Source organism: Sander lucioperca, chromosome 18 (genome assembly GCF_008315115.2).
Source record: "Sander lucioperca isolate FBNREF2018 chromosome 18, SLUC_FBN_1.2, whole genome shotgun sequence".
NCBI lineage: Eukaryota > Metazoa > Chordata > Actinopteri > Perciformes > Percidae > Sander > Sander lucioperca.
Window position 1 is genome coordinate 477,671 of NC_050190.1, and position 19,161 is coordinate 496,831.

The window sequence follows — 19,161 nt, forward strand, 5'->3', positions numbered from 1 at the left end:
AAGGGCCTAATAAAATAGCATTCGGGCAATTTATGTTACATACGTTTACAAAAAAACGGTATGAAATATCAAATTCTGTAAAGATGAATTAATCACCTCTATGGACAGAAAATAGGTGGACAAGTTATCCAGGACATTAAATGACTTTGATTCTCGCAGTTTAGGAGTTCTGAGTGAAAAGTTTAAAAATGGTGCCGTGGTGTAGCTGTCTTCACTTGTGAGGTTTTCAACAAATTTAATTAACAAACCACAAACAGGACAGGAAGCCCGCCATCAGAGGAAGAGAGAGAGAGAGAGAGAGAGAGAGAGAGAGAGAGAGAGAGAGAGAGAGAGAGAGAGAGAGAGAGGGGCTGGGCAGATATAATGAGGGAATGCCTTGGGAAAAAACGGTGGGAGGAATAGTGAGAGGGCATAAGAGAAAGTGAGGGGGAAAGAGAGAGATAGAGGGGGAGGAGGGAGGGAGGGGGAGAGAGAGGATAATGAGAGAGAAAGACAGAATAAGATAGGGAAGAAAAAGTGACAGAGAGAGAGCAAGATGGCTCTTTATGGATTAGTGGACTAATGGCCTGAGTGTTGCTGCTGTCAGAGAGAGGCCACACACAGTCCAGCCTCCCACAGCATCTGTCTCTCTCTTCCACTCCTTCACCGTCCAATTGTTTCTGGACAGAGAGAGAAACACATTCTCTCTCTCTCTCTCTCTCTCTCTCTCTCTCTCTCTCTTTCCAAACTAATCAGGGCATCTCCGCTGAGAAGCCAGGGGGGAGAACGACACCCGGAGCTGCTTCCTTCCCTCCTCTTCTTCTTTTCCTCTTTCGTCTTCTCATACCCCATTTCTGTTTTCCTTTCTTTTTTTCAATTCTCCCTCACTTCTCCTTCCCTCCGGCTCCACCATCTTATCCCCTTCCTCCCGGCATCATTTTCATCAACCCGCCTTCTCCCCTCAAAGCCTCCATCTCCTCCCCTCTTCTCACTTCTCTCTCCCTCAGGCGTCTGTGGAGAGTTGAGACTGCAGTGGGGCGGGCGGTGGGTCAGGAGGACTTCCAATCCACTCAGTGAAACCCAAACCCATCTTGGGGATTGGGTGGAAGCACTTTCTGCATCACGCGTGGTTTTAAGTCGGATAAATACTTTGCCAAGGGCGAGAGCATCAAAAAGGTCTTTCCTCTGAGATCTTTCCTCTGAGAGCTTTCCTTTCACAGCTCCCTTCTTTCCTTGCTTCTTTCCTTCCTTCCTTCCTCCACTCTCTTGTCCCCCTCTTTTTCCCCTCCTGCTGAGTCTGGTAAGTCTCTTCCGCTTAGGATACACGGCCATCAAGCCGGGCTCCCCGGGCCAAATCGGCCACATCCTTCCGCCCGGCTGCGCGCATCACTGGCGCCGCCAAACCCTTTCGAGCCCAGGTAGTTCCCATAATTCCCTGCGAGCGGGAGCCTGTCAAGTGAGCCTTGTTTTCTTGGTACTCCCTTCCCCCTTCTTGCACTGCCTCACCCCACTTTCCTTTTCGCCCAGCACAAAAAAAAACACCCATCTCGCCAAGTAATTTAATTCGCTGTCGAGTCTCAAAATTGGGTTTTGTTCCACTGCAGTTTAATTGTTTCCTGTTCCGAGAATCTACTTGTGTCAAGATACAGTCTCTTGAAATAATCTTCTTCATTAGTAGAACAAAATGAATGGTCTGATTAACCTCCAGATGAAGGTGTCCGGAGTGTGGACTTTTAATATCCTTCAGATGGAAAAAATTCAACTTGAGGGGAGATTCTATTTTGCAAACGTGTAATTTGCATTGGAACCAGGTGAAGTTGCCTGGCTGGAATGGCAGTTTATATTCTAGTTTCATTAAGAAATAACACTAATACTAGTATCTAGGAAGGTCCTGGGACTTGTATGCATGCATTGAAAAAAGTGACAAAAACATTTTAAAAATTGTTGGAAAAAAACGACAACAAAATTAAGAGACGAAAAATGTCGGAAAAGCGTCAAAAACTGGGAAAAGCGTCAAAAACGTCTAAAAATAACCTAAAGAAGTGACAAAATTATCACAACAAAACCCTTAAAAGAGGCAACAAAAATTCAGAAAAAGAATTATCCAAAAAACATCTCGAACAAGGCGACAAAAACCTTGGAAAAAATCTACAAAAACATCTAAAATAGCACCAAAAAAGTCGTGAAAAAGCCACAAAAATGTTGAAAATGCAACAAAAACGTTCCAAAAAAGCATCAAAAACCTTAAAAAGGAATTCAGCTTTGGAGAAGGCGTCTCTTTTGGCTGTGCTTGACCTGCAGCTCAGTGTGCAGCCAGGATCACTCTGTGGTGTTAACCCGCCTCACCTCTGTGATCCTGCTGTCCTATTAAGTTATTTTCACACCTTTCTGTTCTGTGTCATGAAAAGCACTGTCAGCAAGGGGTTGGCCATTACTCTTCTCTCTACCGATAGCTTTAATGACTTGGTTTTCACCTTGGCAAACAAAAGATGGAGTTCAGAAAAGGAATCATTTCTCTCAGCCAATTATATTCTGTGGCAAACTACAAGTAGTGAGGTTAACACTGAAGAGGCTTGAATACACTCTGGAAATATTTTTGAAATTGACACTGCGAGCCAGAGCCGTGCTTTCCATAACCTTTTCAGCTTGCCGACGTTCGTGTCACGAACAAGAGTGAACTCACTGGCAGTGTCAGCTGGAGCGGGAAGATTATAGGAATCAGACGGAAGAGTCTCAGTGTCACAGAAAGGTCCTAAACACAGCTTTTCACATTGTCATCACTTGTTATTCCTTAACTGCATGTTACCAGTCTGCAGTCAGAAGAGAGCGTTCCTTCATCTGCTCTGCCATCAAACCGCTAAACACACATTTGGGAGGAACATGTCATCAGTGTTGAATGAATACTTTGTCAGGTTAATATTGGTAGATAAGATAACGAGGAAGCTGACATGCTCCTCTTTGGATTAAAAAGCTCCTCCACCTTAGAAAAACACATGCATACTCCACTGAATAGACAACAGAACATGTCTGTCAAGATCAAATGAGAGCAGTTTTTCATAACTTCTAAAAATATGAAAAATATGAATAAACTAAAGAGCAATCTGTAAATCTCCTTTTCAGCCTGCTCCAGGGGTTGACGCATATGTAGTGAAGCCAAAACATCTGGATGACCCCCTGGTGGCTGGCTGCAGTATAGGTCATAAGCACCGCCCCCTCCATGTTAGTGGGAGGGACATGGACCAAACTGTAAAATCAAAATACACGTAAAATACATTTTTGGTGTCATTCTGTCTGTCCGTCGCTCGGCCGTGGCTTGGTAGCGACTCATGTCCTGGTTCTTCTTCTCCATCAACAACATGAAATCAAGGAGAGGGTTAACTTTTCCTGCTCCAGATTTCTCACCGTGGTCAGAAAGAACAGGGGAGACACTTTGTTTCTCTCACTATGACTCTAGAGTCACTACTCACTCTGAAGATAATCGCCGTCACTCTCTCATTCGCTCAACCACACACTCCACACACACACACACACACACACACACACACACACACACACGCTGGCCCTGCTATTCTGTTAAAGAGATCGACTCACACACCAGCGTACAAGTATAAACTTCAGGCCACTTACGTAGGCTACGGAGAAATATCTTTTAGTTTTGTTATTCATGTATTTCTCCACAGGATTTGTAGATGTCTGTTGGATAGGCTGCTGGTGTCTTGTAATGCCATATGGGATGGGCCAAATGTTTGGCATCACACAGAAACTAAATAAAACTAACTAACTAACTAACTAACTAACTAACTAACAGAACAGTGGTGTGCTTCCACAGTGCTGCATGAGCAGGAGCATAAGGGCTGAACAAGTGCTTCCATGTGCCTTTAGCATTTGTGTTGCTGACTTTACAGCAGCACAGAAATATTAAAAAGAACAGCGTCCCTTCACATTACATCACGGCTGCTGCTCTGTGAATGTTTTGGAGACTCTTTACATCCTACATGTACAAAGCAAGTAAAAGATATAACTGTAGTTACTTTCCAAAAATGAGGTGTCTTTGTATTCATATTATAGTTGGTGTATGGACACTTGATCTCCAGTAATATCCAGTATAATGGAATATAAAGATTGAGGATCCAAATTATTTAGGGTTTCTGTGTAATGTTACGCACCTTTGTTTTGGGAAATAAAACGTTTATTCTGGCAAACTCTGTCTAGAGAACTCATGCTAGCTGAGGAAGAAAGCCATGTTATTCATGGATGTATGAATTATTATGTTCCGTTAAGACTCTAATGTGATATCAGCAGGCGGTTTCTTTTTCTGTGTGGGAGAAAACCCTAAATATTACTGATAATGTGTAAAAGGTGTGGGGTGAGATCATGCGTGGCACGGGTGGGATGGGACACGAGATAGCATGACAAAAACATGCTCCTACAACTCGCTAATGCTATTATGTGATTACATATAATGAAATGATATGGAAACTATTATGGGTTATTATGCTAATTGCTCTTTAATGGTGCTGATCAAAGTTTTATGGTTTTATATATTTACTAGACAGGTGTGCATGCATAGGCGTAGATTATTATTATTTTTTTTTTTTTGGGGAGGGGGGGGGATATGTGACTTGTGCAGAAAAGCACAAATTGTTGCATAAAAATTCACCAGAATGCAGGAAATTAAGTGTTAAACGCTCAAAATAATTTTCTTGTGGAGGACGCCCATACCCCCCCGTTATAATGTGCCCAGACAGACAGACAGACAGACAGACAGACAGACGGGGAGCACCGGGACAGTCAAAGTAAAAATGTATTTAAAGACAGTGATATAAGAAGATTTTTGGTCATTGCACTGTCTAACAGTATTACAACTAAATTACGTTGGTACTCCCTGAGTATTAAAAATCACAAAAAGAAAAACAAACAATTACATTACAGCGAGATTAGCTTGGAATCAAAGGAAGAGGAGAGGTCAGTTAAGAGTTTAAGCAGGCAGAAGAGCAGACGTACGGCACGGTAGCGCTCACTCTCTGTCCTCATGTTTCACTTTCCCTCCCTGCATCTCTTGGTTTCCCTGACAATCGCTTCTCAATGTTTTCTTGCAACCATCAAAAATATTTATAGGAAAATAATTTACATCCTGTTTTTCTATATTCTGTCTATAAACATGAGTCCTGAAGGTTTAAAAAGGGCATCTCTGAGAAGTACATCTTTTGAGAACAGATAAGGTAAAGTATTGTCTGTAAACCCAATCAATCAATCAATAAATCAATTACTGTAATCTCCTGAGTCTGACAGATTCTGACATCATTCTACTCAATGACTACTCTGAACAATAGCCTCTAGCCTTATTAACTGAAGGTTAAAGTTTCATCTTGCCTGTGCCTTTGTTACAAACAGCCCTGACTTCCATCAATCAAAGGGCACTGCATTATGGGACAGCCTGTCTTGACAACAGTCGACTCAGTAGCTACAATTGTATTCCTTAAAATATATACAAGCATCTCATTGCATATATAGAATTTTTCCATTGTAAAAAAAAAAATCTAATTATTTAGCACCACTTTCTAATAAGGCACTGCTTTAGTGTGACCTTGCTTCATCTTTTAAGTTCATCAGGGAGACAGCTCCAATGAACCATTTAACAAATCACCTTCTGGAAAAGTGCTGCATGTATCTTCTTATTAACAACTTTACATGTACAACTGCAAACCTGAGAAATCATTGCAAAAACCTTTAATTAATGACCTGACATTTATCATTTGAGACGTATGTGGATGCTAATTAGAGAGAAAGAAACCCATGACCCTTTCTAAAATAGTAAGCTTAAAGAGTACCCCATCGATTCAGTGCTGATTCCTTATAAAATCGTTGGACTCACTATGGACGGTAAAAAACAAAAATGATCAAAAAACGATGGAGCAAAACCAGAGACATCGTCTTTTTAATTCCGTACATTATTCTCCCCTTGTCAAAGCCTACATTACCCACAATTTAACAGAGATTGGGGTGAGTACATCAGACCAGCACATACGGGTACTCCGCCAAACATCAAGGCAGCGCCCCTTTTTGGGGGATAGAAAACCCATAGAAGTGAATGCAATTTGAAGTGGCTTTGGATCTAATTTTGACAAATGTGTATGGATTTTTTTCTTGTTAAACTAACGGTTGTTTCGTACACATGTCCAATACTTATTTTGTGACCTTGCCTTAACCTAAGCATATATTAAGGTTGATCGTCATGTCCCCTCAGTCTTCTCCCGTATAAGTAAATCAATGACCCAACACAGTGTCACACATATTTCTTAACTGGACATACATATTTGATTAAATCCATACTGTCAGTGAGTGGGGTCTGTGAATAATCGACCCGTTATTAATAGCCAACTGTTCGATCTATAGGCTGAGATTTAGTTGGAGACGACAGTCAGATGCCGCTAGACTATCTACTGTAGCAGCCTCCCCCTTAAGCTAACGTTAGCTTTCCATCAGCATTATCAGCATCATTTAGCCACACTGACGTGTGAATATTCACGTATCTTCAAATCTCAGCATTTTCCTGTTTCTCTCCTGATGTGCCTCTGCAATGCCGGCCTGGTCTATAGCCTGGAAATCAGGGTTGTGTGGATGTATTGGTAGTGCAACTACACAGCATTGCATTATTAATTTAAAATGGGTTGTTTGAAGTAAAAGTTTGGAGATATGTTCAACTTCTTCTGTTCACGCCGTCGGCGTCTATGGGGAACGCAGGATTGTTTCCCCCAGAAAGGGGCGTGGTGACGAGAGCCTTCCTCGGATGACGTATTGCCTTGGTCTGATGTATGCTAGCTTCCAACACGACCGAACCAACGCTGACTCAAGTGACATCACTTGAGGCAACAGATTTGGAGGAGCTCTCTCTGGAGAACTCCCCAATAAAAACCAATGGAGTTCCCCTTACCACCAAGAACAATTTGCTTTTTGCTAACCTCCAGTTGTTTAACTTGTCACCCTGCTGCAGTGATGTACATAGATGCGTACTCCAGGGTGTGTCCGGTACCCTGTGACATCACTGCTGGGTGTGGTTACAGGTGCAACGCTCAGCTCACACTCAACCTATGCATTAGAAGAACAGACTTGAAACTTTTGAACAGCCTGGTATTACGTCACTCTTAGAGGACTCTGTGGCTTAACAGAGAGTGAGAAACTCATGAGTCGTTATTAATGACTGACTCAAATGTATTATAGCAGATGGCCTATTCCTGATGAATTAAAGTGCAATAAAGATAAAGCAAGTGTCACGCTGGAGGAGGATAAACACCAGCCAACCTTATTATTCATAACCCCAAAATTTGTTCTCATAATCGCTTTTACAGTAACTGATCTGGAAAGCATATTACAGCCGTAATATTTCCAACTTATGAGCCTTTCTTAGATGGTGCCTTGTTAGAAAATGGTACCACGTTATCTTTCCTCTCTGCGGCAGCTCTACAATGTAAAAGTGATGATTCCTATTGTAATGCTCATAGAAAAAAACTGGAAACCAAAATGAATGCCCCCCTTGTCTGTCTGCTCACTAGCTGAGATCAGGAAAGTGCCCACACAGCCTGTGTGAGGGTCCGCCATGCCAAGAAGACTATCAGTCACAGCCAGACAGAACTGACACTGAAGAGAGTTTCATGTGTCTGTATTGTTTACTACCGAGCTGAGGCTCTTTACTGTCCAGTTGCCAGGAACAAACAATATGGAGGACAGCCCAGGGATGCTCTGTCTGGCCCCGATACTAAACTCCAGGGCAGAATCAGATCGGACCGAGACAAAGACACAAAAACACTGTTGTTCCAAAATGAGATTTGGCCATTTAAAAAAAATTGCTCTCACCAAGTGACTGATATCAAAAAAGGCTTCCCGCTGATTTAAATTGGCTAAATCTTAAAACCCTTCATGGCCAGGATCCACTGGAGTTCTGGCAAAGTGAAAATTGGCATGAAGATTTGTACAACATGAGAAACACTGGTGTTTCCTGCCAAGCACTTTAAGGAAAGATGCGACAACACTTGAACATTTTTAAAATAAGCATTGGCACAGCCAATGCCTTCTGTTTCTGGACTGACAAGTTGTTTGGTTTCTTCCTGTAGATAACAGGGCAAACACACTATGATGGACTTCCAACAGTTGAGTCTGATAGCAGAAGATCTTTTACCGATCTAAAACAACTCTTCTTTCTGGAGACACCTTGCACTGTTTCTAGCCTGCACCCCAAAACAAACACCAAGCCCTCGCCCTAAACACTAGCCCTAACCAGTCCTTTTAAGCATCAACATGTGCCGCTACCAAACTGGACTGCCCTGATTTGTACCGTGCAAAACTTAGCCATGGTGGGAAATGGTTTATCTTTAACTATGACCTTAACATTAGAACCGCCAACATTTCCCCGCCAAACCGCCGAGCGGGTTATTTTTACCCGCTGCCGCAAGAGCGTCAGCACTCGCAAATATTGCATGTCTTGAAGCAGCTAAGGTGTTCATTTTTATATATTTCTTAATCTATTTTTTTTTTTTTTTTTATAATAAGAAAGACTTGACAAAGTAACTATTTAAAAGTCAGTTTATGGGCTTAAGAGTCTTTCATTGCAGATAAAAAAGGTCAGACTGTAGCGGTCTTTCTTAAAACTGGACCAATTTCAAACATTGTTATATCTTATATATTAGTCACTTAGACACTAGTCTATATACACGACGTTCCACTTCAGGGATTACTCCGGTGCCGCAGGAAATTCCGCCAGATGCATGTCTTTTCAGCTGATGTCCATCACCTTCCTCTTTCTTTGTGTTGGCATTCTAACCTCCGGTGGATTTGTGAGGACTATGGTTAACTGCTCCTCAGATCTCTGCAGGGTAAATCCAGACAGCTAGCTAGACTATCTGTCCAATCTGAGTTTTCTGTTACACGACTAAAACTACTTTTGAACATTCCACCAAAACAAGTTCCTTCCTGAGACTATTTTGCAGAGGCTCGTGCGGGGCTTACCGCCGCCCAAGACGATTGTGATTGGTTTAAAGAAATGCCAATAAACCAGAGCACGTTTTTCTTCCATCCCGGAATTCGGTGTGGACTAGCCCTCCTCCGCAGTGCTGTGGAGTAAGGTCTGGCAAGGCGAGACTACTTGGACATAAAAATATATAAAAATAGAGTCCAGGTTGAAAAAAACCAAAGTTACCCTTTAAGGCTCCGGAAAGACAGCAGTTATGGCAAATAAACTATGGTTGATGTGTGGTTAGAGTTGGGCAACTAAAAAACACCAATCTGAGGTCACGGGTTACAGTTATTTAAAAGCTAAAGTTAATTGCAGGTGTGACAGGACTTGTACTCCGGTCTCCTGCATGCCAGCCAGAGGTGGTAGATACCGCAGTGGACATTAATTGTAGGTGTAAAATTGTCCATCCATCCATCTTCTTCCGCTTATCCGGTAACGGGTCGCGGGGGTAACAGCTCCAGCAGGGGACCCCAAACTTCCCTTTCCCGAGCCACATTAACCAGCTCTGACTGGGGGATCCCGAGGCGTTCCCAGGCCACGTTGGAGATATAATCCCTCCACCTAGTCCTGGGTCTTCCCCGAGGCCTCCTCCCAGCTGGACGTGCCTGGAACACCTCCCTAGGGAGGCGCCCAGGGGGCATCCTTACCAGATGCCCGAACCACCTCAACTGGCTCCTTTCGACGCGAAGGAGCACCGGCTCTACTCCGAGCTCCTCATGGATGACTGAGCTTCTCACTCTATCTCTAAGGGAGACGCCAGCCACCCTCCTGAGGAAACCCATTTCGGCCACTTGTACCCTGGATCTCGTTCTTTCGGTCATGACCCAGCCTTCATGACCATAGGTGAGGGTAGGAACGAAAACTGACCGGTAGATTGAGAGCTTTGCCTTCTGGCTCAGCTCTCTTTTCGTGTAAAATTGTATTTATAATATAATTATAAAGGTAACTCTTGGGCATACTGCTGGCTCCCACCTTGTGGTGTACACAGGTTGCACTGCTGCAGCCATAGAGGGCATCGGGTGCAGCAAACAGACCAGAATACAATGCAGACACAAGACAGTTTAAAATATTAAGTATTTTTGGGAAACCACACTCTGTAATAAAAATGAAAGAGGCCACTAAGCATAAGATCTATGAATGTCTGAGGGAATATTTTCCTCCTAAAACACACTCAACAATTCTGACAATAAATGGCCAACTGAAACACTATTCCTTTTCTCATGGTGTAACGGAGCTTTCTAAGAATTGTTTCCATGTTTAGTGGGCAGAAAACTAATCTAAATGTATAAGGGTTCTGTATGAGCAGGATCACATGCATACAACTTATTTTGCATGATGAGATAAAGTAGGGCTGCACAATTAATCAAATTTTAATCACGATCACGATTTTGGCTTCCCACGATCAAATTCACGTGATCGAGCGATATTTAAAATGCTTCATTCCGTTCATAGAACGCTCTGTGTTTTTTTCAAAGCTCTCTGATCACGTGACTCCATGAGCCAATCAGAGTTGTTCCCTGCACGGCGCAGCTTAGTTTAGATGTAGACAGTCACAGAGGACAGAGTAACGTGAGGAAAATTCCACAACAGATAGCAGTCGGTCATAAGCCGTCACGAGGTGTACCAGTTTACCAGTAAACGCAACATTTTGTCCCGTCTGTGTAGTTTTTCAGACAACAGCAGTGACCAGTGATAGTTTGAGTCTTTTAGCTCATAGCTTTAGCAACAGACTGTTGTACGTCCCGCTGTTGTAATCCTCTACAGTGAAATACAGTCACACTACACCATTTAGCTGTGTTTAATCCAGTTACTACTGTAGCTAATGGTAGGCTAACGTTAGCTGCTGTGTAACGTGTTATTAGTGTTTACTACTGTAGCTAATGGTAGGCTAACGTTAGCTGCTGTGTAACGTGTTATTAGTGTTTACTAGCGTGACATGCAGCGATGTTTCTGGTGCCTCTAACGTCTGTTTTGGAGCATCAGAGCGCAACGCAGACATTTAAGTAGCACCGTAATCCGCGTTGCTAATTCATCCGGTAGATACCGGGCACCATGTGCCGTTAACATGAACAGAAAATTGTGTTGCCTGTATCTTTTCACGGCAAACGCGTATGTTTGGAAAGCGGTCGCACAACAGCTGAAATGGCATACTCCTTCATAGTATCCTTCAACAAAGGAGGAATGTAGCACCATATGGATGTGAAAGGCATTATAATTAGCCTATCTGACAATACAATTTGTTTTGGTTAAAATCAACAAATAATCGTGATAATTAATCGTGATCAATATATTGATCAAAATAATTTTGGCCATAATCGTGCAGCCCTAAGATAAAGCCTTATGACTGTTCAAGCATAGAAAATGTGTTGAATAATGTACAGCGGCTTTGGCCCAAAGGCAGGAAGCTGTAAGGAAGAAAACGCAACTGACAAGCAATCTGTCAGCAGGTCAAACAACCAGTCAAACAACTGCAAGATACAAGACAGGTCCAAGATCCCCGGCTGAGGTACGTCTGAAATGCTAAAGAGCCAGGAGGTAAAGAGCATACACAGACTATCAATTACAGAATTGACAGAGGTTTGCACTCAATCCTTTTTTAGGGAATCTTCTAAATGAAATACTGTAGAAAACACTGCAGTATAACTGCCCATCAAAAGTCATTGCTGGATGCATACAGTTTATCCATTTAACCTTAATAACAAGAGATTAACACAGCTGTTCTGTTTGTTATTCCACCATCAAAGCCTCCAGGGCACCACTTGGCAGATAAAGAAGTACTCACTGTAGGAATCTGTACTTTCAGTTTTGCAGACTGTGCATACAGTTTAATAATTGATTCCTTTGAAGTAACTTTTCCTCCAGGATATAGACTTTGTTACACAAGCAGGTCAGCAGAGACAGCAGAAATACCAGGAAGAACGGCTTTTGTAAGAAATGTGCCACTTCTGTAAAAACAAATCTCCCATTTAAACCATGGCCACAGGATACAAAACAGTAGCGTTTAAACCACAAACATGGGTATTTAGTGCCTTCTTCTCCCACTGGAAGCTGCTCAACATCCCAATATCCAAAACAAAAGCTACAAAAGCTCTGTTAGTGCGATAACATTTAACCATTATTTAAAAAAAGTAGTAAAAATGTTACGCAATAAAAAGTCACAGAGCCTAAATAGATCTTCACAAAGATCAATAGCTGTTTTTTGTTTTGTAATCAGTATATTAACATGAACATTATGTAACCAGGTTTTTTGCAGAAACCTGTTTAAAGAAGAAATCAGATTTCCTCTTGACCCCTTCAGATGAAGCAAGTGACGCTTGCCTGTAGCTACAAAATCATTCATCATTTTCATGCATCTGTGGACTGCTGTAAAATGAAATGGACCATGTAGAAAGACTACTACGTTTTGGTTCTCTTTCGCATTGTTTCACTTGCAAAGTGTTGTGTGTTCCTCTATGAGGTGCCTACTGAGATTCTAATTCAGTACTATAGTCTGGATCAACGGAAGTACATTTCCAGGATAAAGCCTGACATCCTGCACATGTCCGTATGGAGGAAATATTTATTCATAATTCAAATTGAAAGTCCAAAGAGAAATTGAAAGTCCAAAGAGAAAACAAAGCGAGATAAAATTAAAAATATATATTTTTTTTTAATTTTCCATTGATCAAATTAAAAATATTATTATTTTTTTTTTATTTTCCATTTGGCTTTTCCATTTGGATTTAATATTTGGCTTTTGAATTTAAATTTAACATTGGCTTTTCCATTTGGATTTAATATTTGGCTTTTGAATTTAAATTTAACATTGGCTTTTAATTTGGATTTAATATTTGGCTTTTGAATTTACATTTAACATTGGCTTTTAATTTGGATTTAATATTTGGCTTTTCGATTTCAATTTAACATTGGCTTTTAATTTGGATTTAATATTTGGCTTTTGAATTTACATTTAACATTGGCTTTTCATTTGGACTTGACACATGTCAATGTAAATGAGGAGGCGTGGCCCAAAGGCTGGTGGGAGGGTCTGAAACTAAAGGGGTGCAGAGGCACCTTATGGACAGCACGGGGAGCTGACTGCTGGGGAGCACACTGTTGAGGAGCATCTGTCTGCAGCTTGGCCACCAGGCTGGCTTATCCTCTTATTTCACATGATAGAAACTGATGATGTAGGCTAAAGACAAACCACATTTCATGCAACAACAGTGAAGTTTTCATGTAGATACTATAATTGGGCCCGTGTTAGTGAGGACTAAATTAGGACTGTATTTAAAGCTGATTCTGGTTTCCAACTTCGCCCCAGGTGTGTCTGTTTAAAACACGGACGGAGACAACTTCTCTCTTTTGATGTTTTATTTAATTAAGCAACAGTACAAACATGGGTGTGGGTAGCTCTGCTACGTGTGTTTGTGTGTTGTCAGATCTCGAGGACACACACACACACACACACACACACAATCTCAACCGGGTAGTCATCGTCCGAACTGCGACCTCTCCTTTTTCTTTCTCTCACTTTTTTCTCCGGGTGGTGCGCGCGGTGTGAGGTGCGTGTCCGCGCTATTCTCCGACACGTACTCACAACAATCACTCCTGATTGACGGCCTTTTGTACAGTCTGTGTACTTTTTCGTTCATTTGATTTCCGATTTTGAAAACGATATCCAAATTTGAAAAATGGGTCATTTTAAACCTTGTTAATATTGATGACAATGTGTTCAAATGGAAAACGAGCCATATTTCAGGAAATAAACTTGTCCATGATTCTATTGAGAGACTTCCAGCTGACAGAGGTGTCTGTGAGCATCACTGGCCGGCCAGCAGGGAGGCGATCCCGGCCGCCACCAGCTGGCTGTCCCGTCAGACTGGAGCTTCTGACAACATCGGAGAAAATGTGCAGTTGGCCATCAATGTTTGTAAAACTGCCCATATTCAAACTCTACACAGTTAATTGCTCGCATAAAAAAGTCTCAATAGTGAATTTAGTGGTGAAATAGCAGACAAAAATTGTAAGAAGTTTCCAGTTGTTTGCTGCTGCTGCTACGGCAAACTCCCGATCTAGATTATAGATTCGATTGCTTTTTTATAATTTCCATCTGCTATTTCACACACGTTTTCCGTTTGAACACATTGTCATCAATATTAACAAGGTTTAAAATGACCCATTTTTCAAATTTGGATATCGTTTCAAAATCGGAAATCAAATGAACGAAAAAGTACACAGACTGTACAAAAGGCCGTCAATCAGGAGTGATTGTTGTGAGTATGTGTCGGAGAATAGCGCGGACACGCACCTCACACTGACGCACCACCCGGAGAAAAAAGTGAGAGAAAGAAAAAGGAGAGGTCGCAGTTCGGATGATGACTACCCGGTTGAGATTGTGTGTGTGTGTGTGTGTGTGTGTGTGTGTGTGTGTCCTCGAGATCTGACAACACACAAACACACGTAGCAGAGCTACCCACACCCATGTTTGTACTGTTGCTTAATTAAATAAAACATCAAAAGAGAGAAGTTGTCTCCGTCCGTGTTTTAAACAGACACACCTGGGGCGAAGTTGGAAACCAGAATCAGCTTTAAATCCAGTCCTAATCTAGTCCTCACTAACACAGGCCCAATTATAGTAACTACATGAAAACTTCACTGTTGTTGCATGAAATGTGGTTTGTGTTTAGCCTACATCATCAGTTTCTATCATGTGAAATAAGAGGCTAAGCCAGCCTGGTGGCCAAGCTGCAGACAGATGCTCCTCAACAGTGAGCTCCCCAGCAGTCAGCGCCCCCTGCTGGTCATAAGGTGCCTCTGCACCCCTTTCGTTTCAGACCCTCCCACCAGCCTTTGGGCCACGCCTCCTCATTTACATTGACATGTGTCAAGTCCAAATTAAAAGCCAATGTTAAATGTAAATTCAAAAGCCAAATATTAAATCCAAATTAAAAGCCAATGTTAAATTGAAATCGAAAAGCCAAATATTAAATCCAAATTAAAAGCCAATGTTAAATGTAAATTCAAAAGCCAAATATTAAATCCAAATTAAAAGCCAATGTTAAATTTAAATTCAAAAGCCAAATATTAAATCCAAATGGAAAAGCCAAATGGAAAATAAAAAAAAAATAATAATACTTTTAATTTGATCAATGGAAAATTAAAAAAAATAATAATATTTTTAATTTGATCTCGCTTCGTTTTCTCTTTGGACTTTCAATTTCTCTTTGGACTTTCAATTTGAATTATGAATAAATATTTCCTCCATATGTCCGCTCTCTGTGTGTTGCCCTATCAAAATCTGTTCGTTTCGGGAAACAACCACAAACTTCGAGGTAGTGAGCTACGCGCCGAAAATGTCATGTTTTGAAGAAGATGTAGGCGGTGCAACAAGGCAGGCCTGCTTGGTTCTTTCAGGGAATGATTGTAAAGATTTACAAAGAATATGTTTAGGTCATTTCCTCTCTAACTGGGACGTTTTGGGACTGATTGGTGGGATTGCTGTGGATGAAGTACACACAGAGATACACTGGTAAGAGCCAATGATGTTTAACCATGTATCAGCTCATTTAAATAGCTCACGTTACTGGATTGTGTCAACAGTTAACTTCATGTAATATTGTATGTGGAGTTTTCAAATGTTAAACCAAAACAAGTTCCTTCCCGAGACTATTCTGCAGAGCAACCATTGCTGCGTCCAGAGCTTAGCGCCGCCCAACTCAATTGTGATTGGTTCAAAGAAATGCAAACAACCCAGAGCGTCTTTTCTCCTATCCCAGAATGTATCTGTGGTGTAGCCAGAACTATTCCACAACGCTGTGGAGATCTGGCAATGTGAGACAAACACAATACACCGTCTGCTAGCTGTCCGTTCTGTGTATGCGTGCTGAAAAGAAATCCGGTGTTCATACACAGCCCTGGCTCTGTAAATGGACCTGACCAAGCCACACAACACTGTTCGGTGTGCCCATGCACAGGACAGGGGAAAGGCCAGGGATGTATAAAGAGAAAGGCAGCGGAAGCCAAAGGAACGTTAAATCTGGCACATGCTAACGTTCTGAAGGAGCACTGACAGAAGCGGTGTATTTGTTTGGGTGATGAGTTCAAATATCAACAATCTTTGTCTTAATGGCAGACTCCAGCTTTAGGAAAGGAAGGATAAAAGCAACCATATCGCCAGACAAGAAAATTAACATTTCAAAATTCTGCAAAACCCTAATCCTTTTTCTTCTTCGATACTGTGTCTGCACATGGCAACTAAGGTAGGGTTAAAGTTATTTAAAAAAGAGTGGGGTTATGGCAAATGGTTTTGGATTATGGTTTTGGAAAAACAGAAAATGTAACTGCAGGTCTGAGACGGGATGTCACTAAGATCTTTTGCGAAGCTGTGCAACAAGCTGAAAGATGAAGCCTGATGAGATGACCGTGTGAACAGTTCTCCTAAAATGCTAAATATTGAAGCGTTTTGAAGACAAAGACTTGTTTGTAAGACAATTAAAATCCATGTCTATTGCACTTATATATTTATGTGTGTATTTCTTCACCTACTCTCAACCATAACAACAAATCTTCTCCCTCCCTCATTTGTTCAGATGATGCCTCACATTAGCCACGGGGAGCACAGTTTGCCATTAACTATGTGTGTCACACGCTCTCTTCTATTACTGTGCTGACTTTCATCCTCAGTATGGTGTCGCCTGCTGTGCAGATCTGTGTGCAGCCTCTGAACACTGTTAAAACAAATGAACAACAATTCTCAAGCTCACACTCTCCATTAAACCCACTGCTTTATTTCCATAAAGAGAGATCAATCACGCAACAAAGTTTGTCGTGTCACACTTTAAACTGTCTGAACGGCAACGTCGTGGAGCAGTGGTTGACATTAGATAGCAGGAGCAGTAGTAGATAGTCAGCAGGACACAATGGCATTTGGAACCAATAAATGAAACCCTTGGCCAGTTGTTTTCGCTTGAAAAAATTGACCTGACCTGTAAGGTTTCCTTTTACCGGTCAAATGGGAAAAGTTCCGGTCAAATATTTTCCGTGTTTATTGCGCTTCAATACAATTGATACGCAGGCTATAAAGAATAATATCATCAAGGGATGTAGAGTTATACTATTTATAATGAAATGTAGCCTACTTGCTACAGGTACAGAGGGCAAAAGAATTAAATCAATGCACATAACATTGTTAAGTGCGGACTTGAGTCAAATTAACCGTAAACAAGTGTCTTTCTGCAACTCGCGATGTGCATAAGTCTCTGCCTTCCCCAAGGTGACTTTGCTGCGCTGTTTTGATGCGGATCTGCAGGGAGGAGCCTCTCTCTGCTGGAACACCGGAGACGGGAACTACGCAATTACCTTGGCCAGTTTGACCCACTCTGGATAGATTTCATCTAATCCCAATAAGCACCACAGGCTGTTTAGAAAGTCAAGCCTCCGTAACTGCGGACAGTTGTCATCACATATGGCATCTGGGTGTGTGTTTGTGTCATTAACGTTAATGTATCACAAGGTAATTCACAATGTTTCCCTGTGTCGCCATGGCTTGGGCTTTGACTTTCCCGCTTGCTCGTCGCCGTTTGTTGTTTGTAGATGTACGGTATGCATCTGCATTTAATCAGAGCGAGAACGCGACTTTTACTTTATTGCATACGCTACAGTCAAAAAACAAAAAAACACGATCATTCACTGTTTTGAACATTGTAGAAGAAAAGATACGAAAATCGCTGTAGCCTATTTTAACACAATTCAAATTGTGCAGAGGGAATTATTTCTACCCGTCACCCTGACGCAGATGCAAAATATATTCAATTAGATTTTATTTGTAGCGTCAAATCATAACAGCAGGTATTTCAGGACATTTTCCGTGTAGAGTAGGTCTACACCAAACATCACAACTATAATTTTCCCCCATGAGCATGCGCATTAGTGCGACAGCAGGGAGGAAAACCTTCCTCTATGTATAGGAAATATAGTAGAGCTTTAGAGCCTTACCAGCAGTAGAATCTTTTTAGAGTAGCACTTGATAGATTGATAGATTGTATCTGGATTAGAGACTGGTTAGTTTGACCTTATAGAGGCACCAGCAGAAGGCCATGGAAAAATGCAACATGTTCATTTCAGTCAAATAAAAATGTAAAAGCCATGCTTAAGCGTATAGGTAATTTAGTCCAAAGCACTCTCTGTGTGCCCAGAAACACAAAAGACAAAAGACACAATCTGTTGCTGCACCATCTTGGAGCACTGTCCAGCTTTCGGGGAACATGAATGTGGTCCTGACATCTCATGCAAACATGCACACAATATTCCGTGTGTAAGAAACATTCTCTTGGGACCGGGAATATTTAACTGCACTTTATGTCAATTTCCACAAGTATTGGACTGACCAGTCCACATCGCAATGCTCCGGCTGCACCACTAACATGGCAAAAACCAGAAAGTACTGAAACTTTCACACAGCACATCACATTGCTTCAAACATCAATAAATCATAAACTCCACCAGCAGCACTCTCTAAGTGGATTTTCTATCCGTATACACACACTGCTAGCCAGTAGAGCGATATCTGAAATTGCCTAGTGTGCCATTTCATTCTGTGAATCGACCAAAATTGCAACAACAGATACAGCATGGCTCCCAGCGCGCTGCCCCCACAGCGGTGTGTCCCATACTTACATCCCACCATCATCATGGCCACAGAGAAGATCTTCTCGCCGTCGCTGGTCGGGGCGATGTTGCCGAAGCCGATGGTGGTCAGGCTGGTCATGGTGAAGTACAGAGAGGTGATGTACAGAGAGTCCTTGCCAGGGCCGCCCTCCCATTGGCCGGAGCCGCTGGTGTTGTAGCGGTAGGGCGATCCGATGCTGAGAGCCAGCTGGTAGAGCCAGCTGTCCACCTTGATGGTGTTGGTGGCCTCGTCGATGACCTCGTAGTCTCCGATGCTGTACCTGATGACGACAAAATCTCAATTTCAGTATGTTTAGCAGGCGTGACACCAGAGCTATAAACTGATGCATCTGATTGAGATCTGGATAAAAGCATTAAATGGAAAGGTCCTATGTTTTTGTGTGTAAGTGACTGATGAGAACAACAATCTTTGAAATTGGTCCAGTATTAAAACGCTGTAACCGGCAACAACAGATCGGGCTGCAATGTAATCCTATGGGGCAAAATGTGCATCGTCTATTTGG

At 41.9% G+C, this 19,161-nt stretch overlaps 1 protein-coding gene across 3 annotated transcripts in view; it reads right to left on the reverse strand.

The window, feature by feature from the left end:
- kcnh5b (potassium voltage-gated channel, subfamily H (eag-related), member 5b) overlaps positions 1 to 19,161 on the reverse strand; it is a 183,878-nt gene that overhangs the window by 102,851 nt on the left and 61,866 nt on the right. For all 3 annotated transcript variants that reach the window (XR_004895746.1, XM_031280412.2, XM_035994809.1), the window contains exon 8: positions 18,647 to 18,918. Coding sequence is in view for 2 of the 3 variants with exons in the window: in XM_031280412.2 (XP_031136272.1) it covers positions 18,647 to 18,918 (272 nt within the window). In the remaining variant the exon portion in view is untranslated. The remainder of the gene's footprint in view (positions 1 to 18,646; positions 18,919 to 19,161) is intronic.